Source organism: Salminus brasiliensis, chromosome 3 (assembly GCF_030463535.1).
Source record: "Salminus brasiliensis chromosome 3, fSalBra1.hap2, whole genome shotgun sequence".
Classification (NCBI taxonomy): Eukaryota; Metazoa; Chordata; class Actinopteri; order Characiformes; family Bryconidae; genus Salminus; species Salminus brasiliensis.
In genome coordinates, this window is record NC_132880.1 from 4,650,829 (window position 1) to 4,675,122 (window position 24,294).

At 45.5% G+C, this 24,294-nt stretch overlaps 2 protein-coding genes across 4 annotated transcripts in view; both read right to left on the minus strand.

The window, feature by feature from the left end:
* The window catches only part of prkacaa (protein kinase, cAMP-dependent, catalytic, alpha, genome duplicate a), a 30,734-nt gene extending 17,424 nt beyond the window's left edge, over positions 1 to 13,310 (minus strand). The window contains exon 1 of one of the 3 annotated variants that reach the window (XM_072675224.1): positions 12,897 to 13,310. In XM_072675224.1, the coding sequence (XP_072531325.1) occupies positions 12,897 to 12,945 (49 nt within the window). In that variant the 5' untranslated portion in view covers positions 12,946 to 13,310. Of the gene's footprint in view, positions 1 to 4,529; positions 4,763 to 8,845; positions 9,074 to 12,896 lie in introns of those variants that run through there. The other 2 variants (XM_072675223.1, XM_072675226.1) reach the window with 2 other exon arrangements.
* Positions 13,311 to 15,440: 2,130 nt separating this feature from the next.
* On the minus strand, positions 15,441 to 20,469 carry asf1ba (anti-silencing function 1Ba histone chaperone). The gene is made up of 4 exons (XM_072674572.1): positions 19,973 to 20,469; positions 17,848 to 17,963; positions 17,137 to 17,313; positions 15,441 to 16,176 (listed from the first exon to the last, which is right to left on the minus strand). The coding sequence occupies exons 1-4, from the start codon at positions 20,079 to 20,081 to the stop codon at positions 15,985 to 15,987; spliced, it is 594 nt and encodes a 197-aa protein (XP_072530673.1). The 5' UTR covers positions 20,082 to 20,469; the 3' UTR covers positions 15,441 to 15,984.
* Positions 20,470 to 24,294: the final 3,825 nt, after the last annotated feature.

The following is a 24,294-nucleotide window of genomic DNA, read 5'->3' on the forward strand; positions in this document are numbered from 1 at the left end:
AGCGGCACGCTGAAACTCCCTCCACTGCTCGGCAGCCACATGACCGCTGGCCTACTGCAGGTAAGCGCACTTCCGCCAAAACAGACGTTATACAGTCAGACTGAAAGCGTGCAGCGCTTTACGATGAAGAGGCTGCGGGATGTGGCAAGATTACAAAACCAGCACCACAATAGTTGGCGCCAACAGAAGTGCTACATAAAAAAGGTGGCGAGAACTAAGCAGTTTACAAGAGAGACAGAATATAAAAAAAAATCAATCAGACAGATGCTTAGATCTGACCGAATTGTTCAAGCTGATGCACTGCAGTCTCAGAATTAGTCAACCCCCCTCATAACAAGCGTCTTCAGTACTTCAGCAAAGTCAAGTCAGGCAACTGTAAACCAAGTCAGGCCACACCAGAACCTCGGTAGACTTTGAGGTATGCTTGGGATCATTGTCCTGTTGGAAGGCCCAATGCTGCGCTACCTTCAGCTTCCTCACAGAAGGCATGGTTATGATGAGGAGGATTTCTCCTAGGATTTCCTGATACTGGATTGAACCCATCTTCTCCGCCACATGCTGCAGGTGTCCAGTGCCAGAGGAAGCAAAGCAGCCCCAGAACATCACTGAGCCACCACCATTGCTTTTGCAATGCATTGCATTGTAGGCCCCAGTGTATGATTCATTCTTCCAGTATTAATTTAAATTTAATTTGCTGCTCATTATAATCATATAATCACTCCCAAACTTCTGTGGAGCAACACAACCGGTCAGAATAGCAGAAGGGTCCCTACTAAGCACAAAGTACGCTAGTCGTGTGATTCTGAGACAGCAGTGGCATTTTGTGTTGAGCACTTGTTCTATTAGCTGTGCTGAGATGTTTAAATTAGTCTTGTTTGAATGGTTTGTTGCAAACAGCTAAAAGTTTGTACAATTTGCTAATGAACCTCATTCGCAATGAGGGCCAATTAATTTCGAGTGCAACTGTATAGTATAGTGACTTTTACAGAAGGGTATATTTCTCCATAATGGTAATCCAGGTAGATTAAGTCCCAATTTGTGAATTTAATATTATTAATACATTAAAAGTAATAGTTCTGTTAATACTGGCCGATATATACATAAAAATTACGGATGCACCAATCCGTCTTTTTCATTCCGATACCGATTCATAAACTTTGCATTTCGGTCGATACCCGATACCAGTCCGATTCCATTGCTGAATTAATAAACCATGTATCTCACCATGTGGGAGAGACTTAAGGCATCAGGACTGACTTAAATATTACTTTACATAATATAACAATATTATATAAAATGTACTAAATTGTCAATTATTTATTTGCACATTTAGTGCAGTCTCACACCAACAAATTAAAGTGAAAGGATCGGTTCCATGGATCGGCTTAATTATCCGATACCCGATCCAGCTAATTTTGTTAATATTCGGACCGATACCCGATCTGAATATTGAATCGGTGCATCCCTAATAAAAATATCCAGAAATCTCTTAAATCATACAATCATATCATACATTTTTATACTTAAAATAAAAATGTATGATAAACTCCTAATGACTTCATACTAGGGCTGGGCAATTTGATACATAATTTATCACAATAGGTAAAGACTCTCCTGTGCTGAATACAGTGATTTATACTCAACATCTGCTGCTCTTCTAATTAACCAGTCTAATTACACGGTTGGTAATGAAACTTGTACTTGATCCGTGTTTATTAAGCACTGATCTCCTCGATATGCTTAGAAAAGCATGTTGCATATCACAATACTAAAACTTCACAATATGATAACATCTGGTCATACTGCCCAGCTCTGCTTCATATACAGTGGTCTCCGTTACATGAGCTTTGAATGATTTCACTAATTACACTAATTATTGCAAAAACACTAAAGGCGCCTGCAAGGGTAAAAATTAGAAGCCCTTAAGTCTTACATTTTATGCATTACTTTTGCAATAAACTTACTTATAAACTCAAATACTGGTATATCTCTGCTGGCACACAAAAACCTCACATCTCCAAAATGTCAACTTTACAAGAGAAGAGGGAAAAAAACAAAACAAACCAAAAAAAACTTCTTAACTTTCATGTTGAAATGATATCAATCCAGGGTCATTTTGGAGCATTTCTACTGGTCCGTTAATGTAAACAGCAGCTGCCAGATTATATTATATAGATTATATATTTGACATTATATCATAATGTCAAAAAGAAAAGAAAAAAAGTTTTGCATGACAGCAGCAGGGGGGGGGGGGGGGGGTTTGGTCAGTGAGCGGAGTGGTTCAGTTCTGCCGTCTGCTGACGACCATTATCTCCTGTTCACACGCTCGCCATTGCCCCGGCCAAGCAGCCCCGCCCCACAACGGCCCCTCCAGCAGTCGCCCTGGCTGCCTAACCCTCAGGACTCAGCAGAGCTGCTTTCTCCCTCAAAACCCTTAACTCTAAACCCCCCCCCTCTCTCTCTCTCTCACACACACACACACACACACACACACACACACACACACACACACACACGTCCAAACTGACTGTGCGCTCTCACATTTCATTCAGATAAGAGCTAAAGGAGCCAAGGGAACGTGAGCAGAGTGGGAGAGAGATTGGAACAGCAGCCAAAGACCAAAGTTCATTCAGCACATTCTGAGAGAGACCCCCACACCACCCCCCAAAAAAAGCAAAAAACACAGACACACAATCACTACAAAAAGAGCAGTAATATCACTATAAAAATAGCTGATATTACAGATATTAACTCTGCATGAATCTAAACCCCTATTTAATAACTATTATGATTATGAATAAATATTAAACTACTCGCTGAATCTGAATTTCTCATTTCTGTGCTGCAACATTACTGCGGGTAACAGACCTGCCCTCTATCTGAACACTGCAGCCACCTCTAACCCAAACCACAGCAGAACCATCAGGCCTGTTCGCATCTGGTTGTAACACGCGTTCAGTATCTGGATCTACTCTGACCCGATTCTGCTTCCGCTGGTCATTATTAAAATGCCTCTGCAGTCTGACCAGAGGACCCGATTTTACTTTCCCGCAGTAAAAGCTCACCAACCCCGTACATCATGAACGTTTAACTTCCAGTAAACCATCCTTCATCATCAGCACCGCCCTGCTCCGGGACACTAAACAGTTTAGAGGGCCGCTGGAGGTTCTAAAACGCCGTGGAACAATAGTGGTTCTCGCATTCCCGTATTGAAACAAACCAAAGACCCCCTCCCCCCCTTTGGAGCGCCTTTATATTTTTGTTAAAGAGCCACGGTTATAATATAGATGCCAGTGGGAACCTTTAAAAAGGTTCCTCACATGAGCATCTCTTGCATATGAAAACAAAGACTGGTTATCCAATGGAATTACTCTTAAAAAAAAAAAAAAAACCTTTTGCAGCTTTATTTTTATTTATTTTTTGAGATTTATGAAGTATGAAGAACCTTTAAATCAGTAAAGAACCTTTATATCCATGTCTTCAAACCTTAAAAAGGGTTCTACACCTCAACATCTCTTGGTTCTTTATTGGAATGAACCAAGGAACCCTTTGTGGCTCCTTAATTTTCTGTAAAAAACCAATGGTCTCCTTTATTTTTATTTATTTTTTGAGATTTATGAAGTATGAAGAACCTTTAAATCAGTAAAGAACCTTTATATCCATGTCTTCAAACCTTAAAAAGGGTTCTACATCTAAACATCTCTTGGTTTTTCATTGATAGAAACAAAAGAACCCCTCTGTAGCTCTTCTATTTGCTTTAAAGAACCATTTTTGTTAAATAGATGCAAGTGAGAACCTTTAAAAAGAATGAGATTAGAAAGTAGGAAGAACCTTAATTCACTTCCTCAAACTTTAATAAGGGTTCTTTACATCAACATCTCTTGTTTTTTTATTGATATAAACAAAAGAGCCCTTTGTAGCTCTTCTATTTGCTTTAAAGAACCATTTTTGTAAAACAGAACCTTTACATTAGTAAAGAACCTTTATATCCATTTCCTCAAACCTTTAAAAGGGTTCTACACATCAACATCTCTTGGTTCTTTATTGATATGAGCGAAAGAACTAACCCCCTTTAGGCTTCTCCGTTTGCTTTGAAAAACCATTTTTGTAAAATAAATAAATAAATAAATAAATAAAATAAAAAAGGGGAGGTTCTACACATCAACATCTCTTGGTTCTTCATTTGAATGAACCAAATAACCCCTGTTCAGCTGTTCTGTTTGCTTTAAAGAACCAGTTTTGAAAAATAGATGCGAGTGAGAACCTTTACATTAGTAAAGAACCTTTATATCCACTTCCTCAAACCTTTATAAGGGTTCTTTACATAACCATATCTTGGTTCTTTATTGGTATGAACAAATGAACCAACCTCTTTATGGCTCCTTAATTTGATTAAAGAACCATTTTGTAAAATTGATTCATTGTTAAAAACCTCAAAAGGTTAAAGGTTCTTCCACACAAATAGATCGGTTCCACCCGGTGAAGGAACGGTCCCTGTCACTAGAACCGGTACTCTCTCTCCCTCTTACCGTCCACCAGCAGAGTGGGACCGTCCGGTCCTGAGACCACCGCATCGCTCGCTCTAGAGGACGACTCCCTCGGCTCCCGCGACTCTTTAGGCTCCCGCGACTCTTTAGGCTCTCTCGGTTCCTTTAACTCTCTAGGTTCCTTCGACTCTCTCGATTCCCTCGACTCCCTCTTGCTCCCGTGCCTCCTGGAGCTCTTACGGTCACACATCGGCACGGCTCGCGCTCTTCCTCCCGCTCCTCCTCTAACTCACGCAACCAGCCTCATGGCCCTGTGGCCTAGCCGCCTGGTCGAGGTCCGTGTTCGGACAGAGAGGGGCGACCGCGTCTGACTCTCTTTCCCTGCTCTCTTTCTCTGGTTTGACTTTGATGGACCCTCTCAGGCTCTCGCTCGGCCCCGGCGATCGAGTGAACTAAGTCGCTCTCTCTGGACCGCTGCGGGTCTATACAGACATTACCCAGCAAGATCAATTGGTCCCATGCTTCCATGTTTGTATCAATATTTATTCTGCACACACACACATAGTGCTGTCAGATACACAAAGCAGAGTACGCACACACACACACACACTCTACCATATTGATTCCAATAGGGGCCTGGTCACCAAGGGAAGTGGCAAAAACCATAACATCAGAGATCCTTTCCAACGAGACTCCGACACCGGCTAACAGCTCTCAGGAGCAGAGCGGCCGAGGCCACGATCTTACTACGTGCTCAGAGACGAGGCTCAGGAGGCATGTTAAAGGAAATGCAGCGCGAGTGTTCGTGAAGAGCTGCCCGATAAGAACGAGTGCGGTCCCCACCAACCAACGCACCCCGCCCCCCACCCCCTTCCACATGCGGTCGCTCGGACTCAGAGCTGTCCTCCAGTTGGCAGCGCTGCCGATCGATCACTCAGATCAATCAGCACAGCCCTGGGCTTCTGGGCCCCACACTGTGACGCAAACCAGCAGGGTCAGCCTGGGGTGCACTGACCATGAATCTACTCCAGCACCAGAGAACCAATCTACACACACACACACACACAAAAAAAGAAGCCATGCTCATTTGCAGAGCAAAGAGCCCGAGGCAAGGCATTTCAGCTTCTACCAGAGGACGAGAGAGAGAGAGAGAGAGAATGCGCGAGAGCGAGAGCAAGAATAAAAAGAGGGTAACAGGGAGAGTGAACAGGCAGGAGCAAGACAGGCAGGAACAGTAAAAAAAGAAGGAGTAAGCCAACAAAGAAGAGTGCGCGAGAGGCAGAAATGTGCGAAACAGCAAAAGCGAGAGAAGAAAAAGGAAAGAAGAGAATAAGAAAGGAAGCGAAGAATAAGGGGGAAAAATTTGAGAAACTAAAGTAAAAAACAAAATCTAGGTCTGTAACAGGTTCTCTAGAAGAGAGAGCAAGAGTTGAAAGAGAGAGCGCGCGAGAGCTAGAGTTGAAAGAGGAACAGAGAGACAGCTGGAGTTGAAAGAGGGACAGAGGGAGCTAGACAAGAGACAGCTAGACTTCAGAAAGAGCACGAGAGCTAAAGCTAAGAGAGCGCGATAGCCAGAGTTCAGAGAGCGCGAGAGAGCGCGAGTGCGAGCTAAGGCTATGGGATTTAGAGCTGAGAGAGAGAGAGAGACAGACAGACAGAGCACGGGGGAGTTAAGAGAGATCCAATCTGATGAACATCCAGGAGACAGAGGGAGCTCCGGTAAGTCACCCCCGCCCCCCTTTTCCTTGACCTCATTTCCGCCGCCCTCTCGCCGTCTCCCCGGTCCAGCCATAATCTCCGTCCCGCTCTTCTACCTGCTGACCTGTCCAGCTGCTGTCTGGCTGCAGGAACGCAGTCTTGGTAGGAACCAGCCCAGGAGGATATACAGCCTGTCTTAGCGGGGCCCCTGCTCCCCTTCCCTTCAGTGTGGTGGTCTTAAGCAGCACTGTGCCTTTAAGGGGAGTTCAGGAAGTGAAGGGCAGACAAATAATAAAACAGACGCTGTTATGCAAGCTGATGTGGACTGTAACCCAAAGGGTTATTTATAGACACTGTAGGAGCTCCACCTTGACGGCATGTCAAATCACAGCCCGAGCGCTCGCAAACAGGCTCGCTAAAGTCGCCTGGGCAAGCAAAGCACAGGCGGGAGAGGTCAGAAGAGCCCGGATCTGCTAGTCGTAGCTTTCAGCTCCAGTTTTAGAAGAGTTCTGGGTATGTTTAGTCTCGGCTCTCTCAAAAATAAGAGCTTAACTTCAGTGTAGGATATAGTACTCCTCGTTTTCAACCACTTCTATGGGTCCATTTATCAGGAAATGCTCAAAGTAAAGAGCAGTGGTCAGTTTCAGTCTCAGCTTGACCCCGATCAAATAAGGGTTCTATATAGTACTGAATGATGTTATTCGACTCAGCAACAATAATGGAGACCTTTTGGTGCGGTATACAGGCTTATAAATATAGGATCTTTGAGCGACGCCATAGGAGAACCTCTTTTGGGTCCATGAAGAACCTTTTAAAGCTCTGAAGAACACTCACTTGATGCAAGAATGGTTCTGTATAGCAGCAAAAGAGGATTGTCTATGGCTATGCTGAAAAATGGGAAAAAAAAAAAACACATAAAAGGTCTCGCTTGTATTTGGGGAACCCTGTAAGCAGGCAAAGATCAATTTAAGCACCCAAATGTTTCTTCTGAAGCACCATGGAACCACTGCTACAAAAAAAACCCCTAAGGACTCCAAGGTTCCTTATATTACACATAGCCTGTTCAACCCCTATTCTATTCAAGCTGATCTGAGGTCAAAGACTACGCCTAATCCCTGTCGTGGATCAGCCACAACATTAAAAACCTCCAGCTAAGACTCCACAAGGCCTCGGAAGGTGTCCTGCTAGTAGCAGCAGAGTCCAGCAGGTTGCAAGTTGAGGCCTCCATGGATCTAATCAATTAGCCTCTGGTGCCCATGACCTTGGACCACATTTGGGAGGTCTTGACCAATGCAGAAATCATTGGTCATTGGGATCCAGAAATCCCCCATGAGACAGTCTGGACCTTATTAAAGTGGCTCAGATTCTCATGCTTGCCCATTTTTTCTGCTTCCAACACATCACCTTCACAACTTGCTGCCCAACCTGCAGATCCCAGCCCTTGCCAGGGGTCACTGTAACCAGATAATCAACATAATCAACAGCCGTGCTTTAAACTAACCGATAGATAACCCAACAAGAAAGCCGGTCAGTCAAGCCGGATCATAATCAATATTAAACGCTCTATGAAGTAAGTAACTTCAAATTAGGCCAAGAAAACAGGTCAGTCCAGAGCAGTGTTTCTTAATCCTGGTCCTGGAGGCACCCTGCCCTGCACATTTTAGTGCTTCCCCTGCTCCAAACACACCCGCTTTAACTAATCAGCTCATTATCAAGCCCTTTCAGAGGTGCAGAGGGTTTGTTAAAGCAGGGAGTCCACGAAAAGGTACAGGACGGGGTGTCTCCAGGACCTCCAGGTTGAGAAACACTGGGCCAGAATGTAAGATTACGCACATGATAAATCATCAGCATATCATCGCAGTCAGGCAAAAACCTTGTATGTCCCTTTTTCAGGGTTTAGACGTTGACATTGAGAGAATTTCATGATGACTGGACCAATAGAAATGCTCTAAAATGGCTCTGAAGTCTTTTTGGCTGCATTTTATTTATATTTTTTCATATCAGATCACGTCCCGGAAACGTGTGGTACTAGATCTTGTATAGAAACTGAAAAAAATGAGACAGTAAAAGTCGTGGCATTACAGTGCCCGAGCATTAGAGCGAAGCACGTTCGATTAGGGTCGGAATTCAACTTCGCTGGACGGCGAGTTATGAAGAGCTCTGGCAGGCTGAAGCCGAAGAGTGCAAAGAGCAGCGGCAGGGGAGAGACCACAAAGGCAGGACACACTGACAGGTCTCCGGGGAGACAGACACACGGCCTCCCTGGAACTCCTGCGTGACGCAGCCGACACCAGGCAACAGTGCAAACATGAGACGGTGAATAAAAAGGGCTTTGTGTGTGTACGCGCTGGCAGAGCCACATCAGTGCGCCGGGCCTTCCACAGCAAAGCATGTTAAAACCGATCTAATCGCGATCTCTACCGCGACTCCGAGAACTCCAGCTTCAAGCACCTTCCCAGTAAAGAGCTGTGACTTCCCTACAGCAATCACAGGGAGGAAACAAAAACCCAGGCTGCTACATTGCCAGCGGAGAGGCCGACTTTAAAACATTACAGTCATGCAAGTGCTGGAGATCTTTATCAAGCTCCACCCACAGAACCACCCTATCACAAGCAGCAGCCGCAGCGTTACGCCCCACCCCTCAACAGACTGCCACTCACTGGAGACGAAGGCCTCTGGCTCATCCTGGGCCTGGTAGCGTCCGCCCTCCCCACCGTCAGAGTCACCGAGGCAAGGTCCGGCCCGCTGGAACAGCCGCCCTGCCAATCTCTGCAGCACCGACATGCTCGGGTAGCTGTCCAGCTTGGCTAGGTGGCATCCAAGTTTGGCAGGACTTGAGCGTCGCACAGCCCAGGCCCGAAGCAGCGGTGGACTCTCCTTTAGCGTGCGGTCTTGACTCCTCCTGCTCAGTGAAGTGCAGGGCAGGGCGAGGCCTTCACGGCTCCTTCCTGTCCTGGCTCACACCGCGCGCGCGGGCCCCCCCCCCTACCACCCCCCGCTTTTTCCTGTGGGGCGAGGGCTCCCTCAGGCAGCCTCAAGCAACTGTTTCCAGTGCTGCGCTGCTGAAGGCACCTGAGTCACCTTCTACTTTCACTGTCCTGCTCCTCCTTTCCCCACCATGGGACGGGCAGCCATGTCGTCCTTTCTGTCCGAGCCTGTGCTGGAAAATGACCCTCCCCAGTCGGTGGGCTTCAAACGTGGCAATGCACCTGTCTCTGGGGATCAGGGCGGGCCACTAGCGATGAGGCTGATAAGGACATGAGGCATGCTATGGGGAGGAACTCTGTATCCCACCCAACCCCTCAACTAACTCATCCAGGGGTCACGGTGGAGCGCAGCTTGGCGTCCAGCCTGGCCTTCATTCCTCCGGTTTATGTCGGAGGAACAGTATTTCCAGCCTTTTTCAAGCTAACTTCCAAAAAATCTCACTTACAGAGATGAAATACATTGGAGTGACTTCATGTGACTTCTCTATAATGCTAATCCAGGTGGATTTATCCTGGATATTGGCATCTGCCCAGTATTCCTATTTTGATGCATCCCTAGCAGTCCCTCCTGGGGGTCAGTGGAGCCCATGACAGCCTACAGGCTTAGTAGCTTATGAAAGAACTAAATATCGGACCGGCATTGTGTACTGGCCAGTCCTCAAGGTTCCTCGCATCTTTCGGATATCTGTACAGAACAGAAACGGTGACATTTCACCATGTCTACTCATAATAGAAGCCAACAGGCATTTCCTTAAGCATTCAGTTCAAATTATTGTCCAGGATAATCGACCGTATGCTGTGGTTTGCAGTAAATAAATAGATTAGTTGAGAAAAACAATGGAATATTACTTCACAATTCTGCGAGGGTGGGGAAAAAATAAAAAGGAGCAAAAGTATCAGGCCTATTCAAATGACATTCATTCACACGCCAATAGAATCCCGCTCTTCACACGTAAGTTCTAGCTAGCAGCAGGGCTGCGGGGACTCATTTCACACTTATCTGTTCCACCTCACAGCCAGGACTCTTCCACTGGGAGAGATCGGACTCTCCGCAAGAACCTGACTTTGGGATCTGGGCAAATTAATAGCAGAAAACAAAGCAAAATACAAGATAAAGCACTGATATACGTCAGTTCAGCAGATTCCTCTGGTAAATGCCACAGCCTGGTGAGCGCTACAGGGATCGGGCAGTTCTAGGGAAGGCCTAACTCCACTCAACGGGCTCAGAGACAGAGCTATTTCCATGGCAGAGATGTAAATCAGGGTCTGGCCATGATTTCGGAGGACGGAAAGAAAAAAAACCCAAAAACAAAACAAACCAACAGGAGCACAGGAGCACAGGAGGAGAAGGTGAAGCCGTATCACCGCCTAAAGCCAAGCGCAGGAAGTCGCACACAAAGTGGTCTTGTTCTCAACAGTGGTCATCACATGATGTTCAAGAGACTCCCCAGCGTCATCCTCCAGCCCGAAGAGGATCACATTGGCCACATCATATGACCCCGCCTCCGCGACTCCTCCAGTGGAGCAACAGAACCCCGTACCACCACCACCACCACCACCACAACCACCACCCCACCCAAACTCCAAACTCAACAACACACACCCCTCCTTCCCTCCCTCCCTCCGTCCGTCCCGCAGCCCCCAGCTCCCAAACCCTCCTCTGAAGGTTCAGTGCTCAGCCCTGCAAGCTTCTGTTTATGTTTCAGGCTTTCCCAACTCAAATCCTTCTCATAAACACATGCATGGGGTTCATCTCTCCAGTTTAACCTTCAGGGTCACAGAGTCCTTTCCCAGGAAACCCACTGCGGCTGCAGGCTCAAGTAGTTCCCATCTTCGCTCCCTCAACTGCTCCGGGAACTTTCCTCAGAGCTTTAGATATATTTATACAAGCTTCCCATATGTGGTCTGCATAGTCTATAGTGTTCTCCATTTCCAGGGCAAAAACGCTCTCGAAGATCTTCTGGCCTATCCACACAACACTGATGTAACCGTTGAGAGGCTGGACGAGCGTTAAGGAATGTTGGCCGAAGGCCCACTGACCCAGCTTAGCTGTCAAAATGCAGACAGACTGAGTTATCAATTACAGATCATCCATTTCAATGCAGCTAAAAGGTACAACTGATTAGGCTGACTGTCCATCAGAGCATCAACCTGCTGCTTTCAACCGGCTTCACCAAAAATGTCCCGACTCAGATCTCCAGCCAGAGTTAGGCTAGGCCTATTGGTTTCGAATGGGACTTCTACCAACACCCAGTAAAGCGCCCTCGTCCAGCTTCGCAACAGCCGGTATGAAAGAGGCACCTGTAGACAATTCACAGTCAGGTCAGTTACACATACAGCGAATTACAGCTGAACACTGGACTTAGACACCTAAAAGTAGCAGCAGTAGTGTATTGAGGTCACAGCGTTCAGTGCTTATCTTACACCCTTAGCGTGAGGCCTGGACTACATTCCCCACGTTTCCCAGCACCTACTGCACTCACTGACATATGTGTTGAAACCTATGGAGCTGGATCGGTGCACATATAGACACGGTAGGGTGTTATTAACCCTTTGAAACCCCATTATAACCCTTGTACAACATTTTTACTACTTAACACCTGTAGATCTCATAGCTTACATACTAACAGCTTGTATATTTGGATCAGACGGTGCAACCGTGCGGATGATATCAGGGACTACGCACCTAAGGGTTGGCAATAACGGTCGGCTTTACCCCCTACATACCCCAATAAGCATCAGATGCATCCTAAATATGAATAAATACAGGAATATTACCTTGCTGCTAACTTCAAGACTCCCGTGGCCCATCACAACCAAGTGCTCAGTCGTAACTGAGCTCGAGGAAGTGTGTGATAGCGTAGGCCTCCCCAATAAAGGGTGTGATATCTTGGATAGCTTAGGCCTCACCTTATCGAACGGACCTTATCTAAGAGCCTAGTGACAACAAGACATGGAAATACGCTCAAAGCCGAGTCTAAACAAACCAACATCAGCATTTGTGAGGCAGAAACATAGAAACACTCGGAATAATATGTGGCAATTATTATTATTATTATTAATAAACATAAATATTATTACAAATAAGCTGCTTATTTGATCATCCCTACTATTCAGAAAGTGCCCAGAGTCACCTGAAATTATTTTTCAAGGGTGAAATCTCAATCATGAGGCTTTGGAGACTGACACACTTCTAACCTCCTCTCACACACACACACACACACACACACACACACAGCTAGTCTAGTCCCTGTAGATTAACACTGCCAATAGAATAAGACTCCCTGGAGCAGATCCTCATCATCAACCTATTGGCAACCTATCAGCCTCATGACAGGCGTGGGCTAGAGGGGTACAAAGCCCCCCCCCCCAGCAGCCTGGAGCTGTGGAGGAACAGTGTTCTCTGGAATGATGGCTGGTGTTGCTCCATCCAGTACTTTTGGGACGAGCTGGGGAGGCCGCTGGGGTGATGATCATCCAACATCCTGACCTTACTAATGCTCTTGTTGCTGAATGCAATCAAATATTCACAGCTACGCTGGAGAACCTGCAGAACCTGGTAGAAAGCAGCATAAACCCTCTCTCTTTGATGTCAGAAGTTTTTTCAGAAAACACAAAATGAATGAACAGGTGTCCCAATACTTTTGTCCATGCAGTGCTAGTGTATTCGTATAGCTGGAAGCTCAGCAGCTGCTTTAGAGGTCTGCCATGGCTTCGTACTCACCGCTCTCCATCTCGTTGCCCTTGTTCTTGGCGGTGGGCGCGTTGCCCATGATTGCAGGCCAGGTAGGATCTCCTCGACTGGGATAGTTTCCTTCAAATGATGTCTGTTTACACTCCTGGCTCCTAACCGAGCATACACTTTCATACAAGAGGCTGGCTAGCACTGGCTGGAGCTGCTCATAACCACGCCGAGCTGACTGTACTGCTGCTAGCCGACTAGTCCTCCTCCTGTGAGGGGGAGACGGGCGGGCGGACGGACGGACGGACGGAGTCAGGCGCCTCGGCTAGCTAGCTAGCTAAGCTAGCTAAGCAGGCGCTAGCTAGCCGTCGGTGTGCGTTGATCTGCGGTGGCCCCCGTTTTCCCTCCCCGCCTGGCTTCGGTCTTCACCCTGCCGCTTGGCTACTTTCTCTGCCAGTCCCCCACCTCCTCCTCCTCCACCTCCACCACCGCCACCACCTCCTCCTCCTTCTCCTCCTCAACCGCCGCTGCCGCCGCCGCCGCCGCCGCCAAGGCCTTCGACTTTCTCCGGCTGAATTCGCGACACAGCCTCCGCCTACAGCCCCCAACTACTCCCCGACCCTTTCCTCAGGTGTCGCCGGCTGCCTTGTCCTCGACTCCCCCGCGTTCATGCACCGTTCAGGCCTCGAAACTCAGCCCGATCGCCGTTCGCATAATTCGACAGTCAGTCAGACCCCACCATTAATCCTCCATCCACAGCTAGAGGGAACTCCTGTCTCGCGTGGGCCCGCCTCCCCGTGCTCGCTATTGGTCAAGCTGTGCGTGACGTGCCTCGTACAACCAACGCGGATTGGTCGCCTCGCTGAAAGCCCACGGCAGAAGCCGCCCTGATTGGCCGATTCGATATCAGTCCGTAACGGTTGTATTTCTCCCCTCCCTCCCTCCCTCCCTCCCCTCTCTTCCTCCACCTCCTCCTCCACCTCCTCCTCCACCTCCTCTCCCCCTTCTTTCAACACAGCCACCAACCGACAAATAACGTCATCTATTTTCGTTTCGGCCTCAATAAAACCATGTTTTTCAGCTCCTTGGTCACGTTTCTGCGTCGCGAGAGAATTATCCCTACGCTGGAAAGGTGGTCGTGGTGCTTCGTCAGGGGGGCATTGGCATTTTTTTTTAGGTGAAAAAAAAAAAAAAAAAAAAGGCCTCGCCCCCCCCCCTTCCTCCTCCTCCTCCTCCTCTCTCCCCGCCCCTCCCGCTGGACTAATCCGTGATTGGCTGCGTGACGTCAGCGCAGCCTATTTTTAGAATGTTGGTCAGAATTTGCGGCACGCGGACGTCCGCCCCGCGCGTCTGGAATATTAAAACGTGATGCGCGCGCTGCACAGTGCATGAAGTATGTATTTGCACGGGAGATGCACTGTTTGTTTACCCCCATCTATCAGCTGCATTGCTGCACGTATACGTAGAGCCGCACGGCGAGTTACTATGTTCAGCCAGGCAGAGCGAATGCACTGCTTATCCAGGGCTGTGGAGGTCGTTATGGAGACTTGTGTATGCACAATTTTAGCCTTAGTCATATTAGACACAGCACTGAAGACATTTTATACCTAGCATAGCTGCAAATGCATGCAACGCATCATGCACACTTATACTGAGGCATTACTTTGTTCAGTTATAGATGCACCAGATGCATCATTCATCTAGAAAAATAATAATAATAATAAAGAGTCAAATGCAGAATTTGTTTAACTAGGTGTAAACTGCATAATTGCCTTGCAGAGCAAGATGTATAGACATGCATGGTGCATTTCCATGAATAATAATAATATGCACCATTTATATAGAGGTAGAGACTACTGTGTTGTTGGGATGTGTAATGTGCATAATTTCTACTGCAGTCATATCTGTCTCTCCATAGTAAATCTATCATGTATAGATATGTATTGTTATATATCATAGGCCTTAGTTTGCTCTGTTATAAATGCACAAGATGCATCATTTACAGAAAAACATTGTTTGTTAGAAAATGCATTATTTGTTTAGCTTGACGAGATACTTTGCATTAAATGTACATGCATAAAAAGCATGCATTTATTCAGGCATGCATGCATAAGATGAACGATTGCACAAAAAAAGGTGTTTGCTTCAGTTATATATATATTTTTTTCCCACTTGAATTGAGTCATGCGTAGCATAACTGACACGTTATCAGTTTCCTGCACCTACCGAAGCATCCGTCACTGCACTGTTCAGTGCGAAATGCATCGAATGTATTTTAAAGACATGGAATAAAGGTACAGACCAGTTTACAGGGCTGCATGTTAAGCATCGAGGCTAATGGAGGAATCATAATAAAATTAGATGAAAGAAGGCAGAATTAATGCTGCCACACTTTGAGGTCTGGCTACAGATGCAGCAGTAGTCCACGTTGCCTAGCAACAGCAAGCTAGCAGGGCCCGTCACTCCAAAAATGGCGAGGGAGGTGAGCTCCTGCATAATACAGCACTGTTGCTTTTTTATGAATGAAGAGAAAAGAGAAGCTGCGTCTCCAAGCACAATACAACAAAAGGCTCTTGCTGCAACCCATCCGATAACAAAAGATATTTATTTATTTGGAGTGCTGGAATACATACCAAAGTAGACATATATACAGTATATTACAATCCCACCTGCAAACCATCTGTTCATCACAGCAAACCGGACCTTTAAGTTCTACAAATAAGCAAAAACAACCTTCCTGTGAGGGCACATTGACTTGTAATCATCTTCAGCCTTCCTTTCTTTAGACGCTCTGGAAAGTGAATGACATGGCCTGAAAGAAGCATATCCAGCATGGTGAACTCGTCAGTCATGTCTCAGACTCATTACTCACCGACCATCTCACAAGTTTGTGGTTCAAAGCTGCTTTGGCACACTCATTCTTCTAATACATGACAAAAAGTGAAACCATCGAGCGTTTAAGCCTGCAGGCTCGGCACACTGGAGGCTAGACTCGAACCACAAACCAAAAAGAATCAAGAGCAGTCTGCTGAAAGTCAGTGCTGATCAGAATCTCATCTTCTCTGGACTGGTGGATCTTGCATGTTAAGTGCTCAGCGGTGAGGATTTCTTTACAGGTGGACTTGGGTCTTCACAAGCAGTCCATGGAGTTGTCTGGCATTAACCCGAGGGGAGGTGCTTTGCCTGGAGGGCACGAAGGGGGCAGCATCGCGTTGGGAGCGGGATCCACGTTCTCGGAATCCTCCATCTTCTCTGAACATCCCTCCCAGTTGATATGGAATCTGGTTACACGTGGGTTCGATGCCAAAATGTTTCTCTGGAGCTAAAAGGCAATATAAACATGTCCATTAGCATACAGTATTTGTAAAAATAAATTATAAAAAAATATTTTTCCTGCACCAGAACTGCAGCCCATTTATTTATATATATATATATATATATATATATATATATATATATATATATATATATATATATATATATATATATATATATACACACACACATACAGGGTCTGCAGTTCTGAGGCAGGAATATGAAAGCATTTACCTGCCACATCTGAAAATATGAACATTGCCTATTAAAGATAGTTTTGCCATTGTACTGAAGAGGCAGAATGGGTTGGGATGTTGCAAAGCATTATTTGACTGAAGCTTTTTATAACTGGCCAAAGTTACTTAAGATTCATCAGTGAGTAAAATCTAGACGGTCGATCAAAGTGACAACTTAAATCTTATTTAATGAGCCAGACCAGAGGCTGAATAATCACAAATAAAGAAACACTTATTAAATCTGATTTCTCTTCTCAACCTCATACTTTCTTAGGACAGACCTACATCAGGAAAACTAACTAATGTAACTAATGTTCTATTATCTTTTCTTATCCTTATGACAGCCTCACACACTATTCTCAAGATCTATTGGTCCACTGTGTTGAAGAAGAACCCCACCGCTCCTCTAAACTGCTCACAGTCTCCCAGAGCAGGACTGTGAGGACTGTGGATGTGCTGGTGTGGCTTTTTTTTTTTCTTCAGGAAAGTACAAATCGGATCTACCTGGTCAGACTGGGGGCACAGTGTAACCAGAATCCGGTCAGAGTAGATCCAGATACTACTCAGATACAAAACCGCACGTTAACGCCAGGTGTCAACAGAGATGCTTCATACGTTTTTGTTTAGGAAAGCTTTTGTGAATCCAGCCCCAGGCTAATGCATTTCCCCTGCATTCGGTTGTTCTGTATTGATGAAACGGACTATGCTAACATGGGGGGGGGGTAACTTACCTGGCCATAATCAGGTTTAAGGGGTGGGTTCTCCCGGAGCTCAGCATCGGTGTACTCGTTGTTGACGTAGTAACCAATGCGGATAAACTCCTGTCCTCTGTAGGTGCAGGTGATCAGGACAACAGTGACGCCCACAGCATCGCTCTCGGGTATCAGGCCCGTGTTTGGGGCATCAGCCTGCAAGCAAACAGCACGGTCAGCATAAAGGGTCATATTATCAATCACAATGCAAGTGTTGCACCGGAAACCCTGCTATACCTATACATCTAACATTGCCACCTACAGAATGGTGTTAACCAATGAAGACTCCTGAAGAATTCCTCTAATGTCAAGTTTGCAAAAGATAGCAACAGTTTTGTCCAAAGATTTTAACTCCAGCATCCATTTAAGATATGCTTGGGGTAAAAGGGTCATGTTTGCGTACTGTACTTCTACTTTAGTAAACCCTGGTGATCATCTCCTTTAGATTCCCAATAGGTAATTTTTTTTAATAAGCAGCTCGAGCCCCAAAGCACAACCCATGAGGATACAGCAACATTCTTGACCCATATGTGCTTAAGGTGGACACCCAACCACAAATAGCATCTGGCTTCCCTGACCAGGGGTGGATTAAGCCTAGTCTCAGATTAACCAGCCTGCCAACGCCAATGGTGAATCACTACTGAAAATCCTGATCAGGCTTAACCTAATGAGAGAAACATGTCAACTCACCTGGAACACAAACATGTGTCTTCCTGCTGGGACCGGGCCTACCAGGACGGAGTCAAGAGTCTGGTCATACTCCTCACTCTCGGCTGAGCCAACGTAAATGATTTTCCATTCAAGATCTGCAACAGAAATACGGTTACAGCCTTGAACACTATGAGTAAACGAGTGAGCCGGTGTACAAACTAAGATTTCTAACAAAGACTGGGCCTGAAGTCTTCTGCTCATCCTCAACAAAAGGGGCTTAATAATAGACAATTGTTTTTTTATTTATTGCTGTTTTTTGTGATGTGCTGTTTTAGTGATGTTTCTTCATTTATTCTCACAATGGAATCCAGGATTTTCACATTAGGAAGACTTTTTTTGAAGTAATATCTGAAAAACAATTCAGAAGATTTTTCAGAAAAAAATCTGTTTAAAGAAAATGCTTCAATTCTTTAGTGTGGAAAACATTTGTCATCACAATTCGTTCTATATTACGGATCAGTGTGATTTCAGTGACGTTTTGGTAATGTTCAAATCTTTTAACTTCTTTAAGACGTTATTATTTGTCTAACTTTGTGTGAACGTTGTGTGAGAAACATTACTACATGATACCTTTTTAGACCTTCTTTATACAATAAATGTTGCAGAAAGTTCTTGTAACGTTCTCCGCTAGCTGGGCGTAAACCTACACCATTATCACTCTATACATACGAACACAACGCAGTGACGTGAACTTGACACTCCCTAGTTCTAGGTGTTCACTATGCAAAGTGGTTGTTACGGTATCTCAGGTAGTTGCTATGGTATTGCCAGTGTTCACCATGCTCTCAAGTGCTGGCTAGTGTTACGCTACTGCTTAGTAGTTACTGGGCAGTTGCTCCTGTATCCCCGGTGGTGGTTATGATGTTTCAGGGGGTTACTCAGGTATCGTCAAGGTGTTCGTTTAGTTTAGCTACGTTTGCTAGACGCAAACCCTGCGCCTGATCAAAAAAAAAATTAAATAAAAACAATACTACTGCATACAACCCCGAATCACACGATTAGACGCATAATTTATGCACAAACGGTATAGAAATCTCAATTTAGAGAATTATATGCTGCGCAAAGTTTGCGGAAAAAGAATAAATAGAAAACAGAAGAATTTAAAACTGCATACTGTTGCTTTAATAGTTAATTTGAGACGCATGACGATAGTGATAGTGATAGAGCTCGTGATAAATAAGTAGTGTTACACACAGTATCAGTATCGCCAATAGAGAGCAACGATATGAGCTTTGTTATGAAGCCAATCATTTAAACAACCAGTAAAAGCCAGTCATAAATACATATTACTATTAAACTGACATTTAATGAAACTTTTAGCACTTTTTCTTTTCATCTGGTGTTTTGTTTTTTTGTCTTTGTGTTTTTTTGGGGGGTCCTGAAATTAAAAGTTGAGTTGTCAGCCTGTTTAAGTGAAGTTTAGTACCTGGATGTGAAAATGCTGGCCAATTTTGCTCTGAAATGTGAATCTTAAACACTTAAAATCTTAAAAAGCTGTTTAATAAAGCTTAGCCAGATTATGCCTCCCAACCTGCACATGTTTCTGCACTGCGGATATTATTCATATCGCAGTATACGCTGTTCTTTCAAGCTTATTAGCTTAATATTAAAAAGTACAACCTATAAACATCTGTATTTACATAATATTTAAGCAAAAGTTGGTCTCAGTATGAGGTATCGGTGCATCCCTATAAATAAGTAGCTCCTCTTAGCAGTTGGTAAACATTACTTACTCTGAGGCTAAAAACACTAAAAGCATGGGTCATTAAATGTACTGTGCATATTCACAAATTTGGGTACATCCTTATTTATGACACTGGAGATGAGGGAGGGTGTGCTGGGGTACTGCACAAACCCACCCAGCTAGATTTAACATACCTAGGCTGCCCCTAAAGTTGAGATATTTTATATACCCAAATAAATGGACCCCCTAAAGCACACAGGGTGCAGGCAGGGGGGTTATCCAGCTACTGCACAACCCTGGAGCCCCATCAACACTGACGTCGCTCCAATGGTTCAACATCCCGCCATTCTTCCTCAGCCAACGTTAGATCAACTTAAGAGACACCAAACATCTAGCTATCCATCTATCCAAACCACCCACCTTCCGGAAGGTCCTCCATGCACTCAAACGTGATCTCAAACTGGAAAGGGTTCCCAAAAGGACTCGGGTTGTCCAGAACGGCAACGTTTAACACCTGTACTTTGGCCATGTTGCTCTGCTAAGCAGCGAAGGGGCGCAGAAGTGGGTTAAAGAAGTTCTGGATGAAGTTCAAACCAAAAAAGAGGCAAAAAAACAAGCAGAATTAAAGTAAAACCTGAAAGTAAAGGAAGTCCAGCTACAGAAACAAAGACTCGGCGGCTCAGCAGGTGCTGGCTAGCGCGCGAGCTAGCCGGTTACCGTTAGCAGCAGCTAGCTAACTACTGCTGCGTTTGGATAAAGCTCAGAAAGGGTCGCGTTTAGCCGCGTTTCTCTTCCAAAGATTTAAAATACAGCTCCTTAAGTATGCAGAGCTTCGCGTAAATGCGAGTATCGCGGCTTTGCTGCGTTACTTTCAGCCAAAATCCCTGCCCGACGAGGAGACCCGGAGCGTTTCTCTCTCTCCCGCCAGTCTGTTCGGACGATTGAAGGAAGATGTCACCGAGAGAGCGGGCTGCGCTGGACGCTGATTGGCTCTCGAGTCGCAAGGCCCGGAATTTGTGGCCGCTGATTGGGCCGCCGGAGACGGGCGCGTCAGTGACGAGGGATCCCCGGCTGTGTTCGGAATCGTTGTAGAAAACTAGTGCACTATTTAGTGCGGCAGCCATTTTGAAGTGGTGTTCGCGTTGTCAGCGCTGCGTTGAGTCAGTCCCTGGTTGTGTTCTAAACCTAGAAGACGCTGCCTACTCGAAGTCGCGTCCCTGTTTCAGTTCCTGCTAAGGCGCCTCCTTCCGGTACGTCGCTGAAGGTGTCTTTTGCCATAGCTTTCAAAATAGACGAGCAACAAGCAACAAGGACGTGCCCTTGGATTTTCATTACATGAAATAATAATATACATAATATATATATATATTTTTTTTAAAATAAAATTAATAAAAATCATTTTAAATAATTTAATAAAAAATTAAATCTATTTTTTTATCGTTTACCTCAACACATATTTTACTAAGATATTAGACGTATTTTCAGTGCCGTCTGTAGCATGCCTGAATCATTATTTGGCTATGTGATGCGATATTGCTGCCTTGGAAATTAATATTAAATAATAAAACAAAATAATGTTTAAAATATTATATTTTTGGTTTGGAAAACTGAAATGACCAAAAAAAAAAACACAAGGAAAAAGTGAGAAGGCCACCATTAATGGTCCAGACTGTGTTTAATCAGTGAAATCCAGAGCGGCAGCTGTAGGAAACGTTTTTTTTTTTTTGGAGGGGAACGAGGGGGGGGCATTAGATTGCACATAGGACCAAGCAAGGCTTGACATTAGAGACATCGAAAATCTCACGGCCTATACCTGGTAACCCTGTTTGTAGCAGCAGTGATTTCTCCTGTAAAATATCACAAACTTATTCAAATATTTGATCAATGTTTTAGTAAAGAAACGAATGTATTTAGATACATTTAGATAGTATATGAAAAATATACCGCCCTAGGACCTGCTCAGAAACCACATATCTGAATCTGTGCAGCTGGCATGTTCTTCAGAAGGAGGCGATGGACTGAAGCTGTTTATGAAGGGAGTTACGGCCTAATTGTAGAAAGACGGGTTGTGAAATGACTGAGTTCCTGTGAAGGGAGGAGGCTTGTCATCACCTACGATAAATGGGTTCGAATCTGCTTCATTCCATTCAACCACAAGTGCCCCCCCCCTCTCTCCCTCTCTCTCTCGCTCGATGATAAAGACCCACAAGCTACTGTACTGTGCTACACTGTCATAATCATACATGTAGGCCACAATGTGAGCTAATGTGTGTTTGCAGTTGTTAACCTTTAGCTTTTAGCATGTTATTTGACATGTTATGCAATACTCTGTAGCACAACGTCGTTCCCCTTGCCCTCGACTTGACAGAATTGACGTGTTTTTGTTCATCTGTGTTCCCAAGCAGCCGTTAATGTAAATCCCCAATTTCAGAAAGCCAATTACCCGACCCCCTTGTTAGTACATTGCCCCCTATCACAAGTGATACCGCCTCTTTTTCCAAACTGCTGCTGATGCAACGTCCCCGGGCAATCAGCACGCTTGGAGGAAATTGCTGGGTATCCGGCTCTGATGCATCGGCCAGCAGCACCGCACTGCTGAAGTGATGTGGGGAGAAATGGCGCCATCTACCCACCCTGGAGAGAGCAAGGCCATTTGTACTCTCTCAGGGCCTCGGCTGCCAATGGCTAGCTGCATGACCGGGATTTCAACCACAGATCCTCTGGCCATAGTGACAGCGCCTTATTCTGCTGGACCACGCTGGGCTTATCTCCCCCCCCCCCCCCCCCCCAATTTAGATTAGCCAATTACCCAACCCACTCGTTAGTACTTTGCCCTTATCACAAGCGATACCTACCGCCTCCTTTTCCAAACTGCTGCTGATGAAACGTCACCAGGCAACCAACACGTTGCTCCCCAGCTCTGATGCATCGTCTAACAGCACCACACTGAAGTGATGTGGGGAGAGGGTGAGCCATCTTTCCACCCGGAGAGAGCAAGGCCAATTGTGCTCTCTCGGGCTCCAGCTGCTGATGGCAGGCAGCATGACCTGAGATTCGGACTATAGTGGGTCTATAGTGGCCTCGGTCCTCAGGACCACTCACTCTGAGCCCAGAGTAAAGTACACTGGTGCACTGTTCTACTGTGCAGCGACTCCAGCACATATATGACCTTCATGGCGTAGTCGCCCAGAGAAAAGGATCTCCTAAGCAGGCCTCTAAGTGCTGACCGTGCAGGGTGCCCATACGTTTGGGCATACTTTGGCCCTTTTCTTTTGGCAATAATTTTTAATATTAAATAAATTATAAAAACGGTATCATCTTAAACTTAAACACGCCTTTTGGAAATCATCTCATCGCTTAGCTCTTCCCAGTGACACATATTTTCACCATGGGTGCTCTGATATGCCATGCACTCAGCATCAGTGGAACAGTGGTCACTAATTGGTTAAGACTGTCCGCAGGAGGGAGGAGGATTAATGATATTGTGGAATGTGGGGAATGTATGAGCTGCTGGCGGGGGGAGATTACAGTGCCCGCCTGAGTAGACGCTGTAACATGGGACTCGTAAAAACTCTCGAATGTTGCCTAAGCTCAGCGCTTGGGCTTGAAGAAGAAGAAGAAGAAGATGATGATGATGATGATGATGATGATGATGATGATGATGTTTAGAAGGTGATTCAAGGCCACACTTGGATGCCGTGCTCAGAAAGGACAGAAAGGACTTTGGCTGGAAATGACTGGGCAGATTAGCAAACCTCAAACTTTAAAGCCTTCATGCATAAGAACTGCTCTGCTGGGGGAAGGAGGGTGGGAGGGGTGTTCGAGCCGACGGGGCCTCAGCAGGCAGGTGGACTTCATGCACAAACATGTTCTTCCTCCTATACTCACTGTTTTTTTTTCTCCATGTGTTTCCCAGCACCCATAAGTTCTTAATGGGGTTTCAGTCTGACGATGGTGTTTCCATGACATCTCCAGTGAAGTTCCTCATTTCTCAACCCACTCCAGCACTGACTGAATGAGATGTATGGCGTCTGGTATGGATGGATGGATGGGTTTGGTCTTGGCTGGTCCTCATCAGGCCCATTTTATTTGGTTTGGGCCAAAAGTTAGGGCCTTCAATCACTTCCGCAGCTGAGCTGCATCTGATCTGTCCACCGGCAGTGTGGAGCGGGGCTGCTCGGTTCTATAAACAGTTGTGAAACTGATAACGGAGCTCTGGAGAAGGAACACAGAGTGTACAGCGACGAAAGTACAGCACAGTGTGCCGGGGTGGGGGGGTGGGGGGCAGGGGGGCAAGTACAGAGGAACTAAAAGTACGGGATGTTAGTCAGTGGTCTTACTCAGTCTAAAGCGGGAGCATGGACACAAAAACGAAATAACTTCATTTGATTGGCAGACGTGTCTGCTGGCCTGTAAGCTGAGTAAGGAGTAGGCCCACTTTACATCCACATCTACACTGAAGGCACTTAGCCCACGCTCTTCTCCAGAGAGACTTACGAAAGGGCTTCACTGTTTACCTAAAAAATCTCCTAAGCTAGTTTGTACTGGCTCGAGTCCAAACGATATCTCTACTTTGAAGGTGTAAATAAACAGGTAAGGACTAATGTGTAACTGTGTAAGAGTACAGGTATTCAATTACTACAGAACTGGAGCAAAGTCTGAACTCAATAATACCTAATATTACACTAATAATACCTAATATTACACTAATAATACCTAATAATACACTAATAAAACCTAAC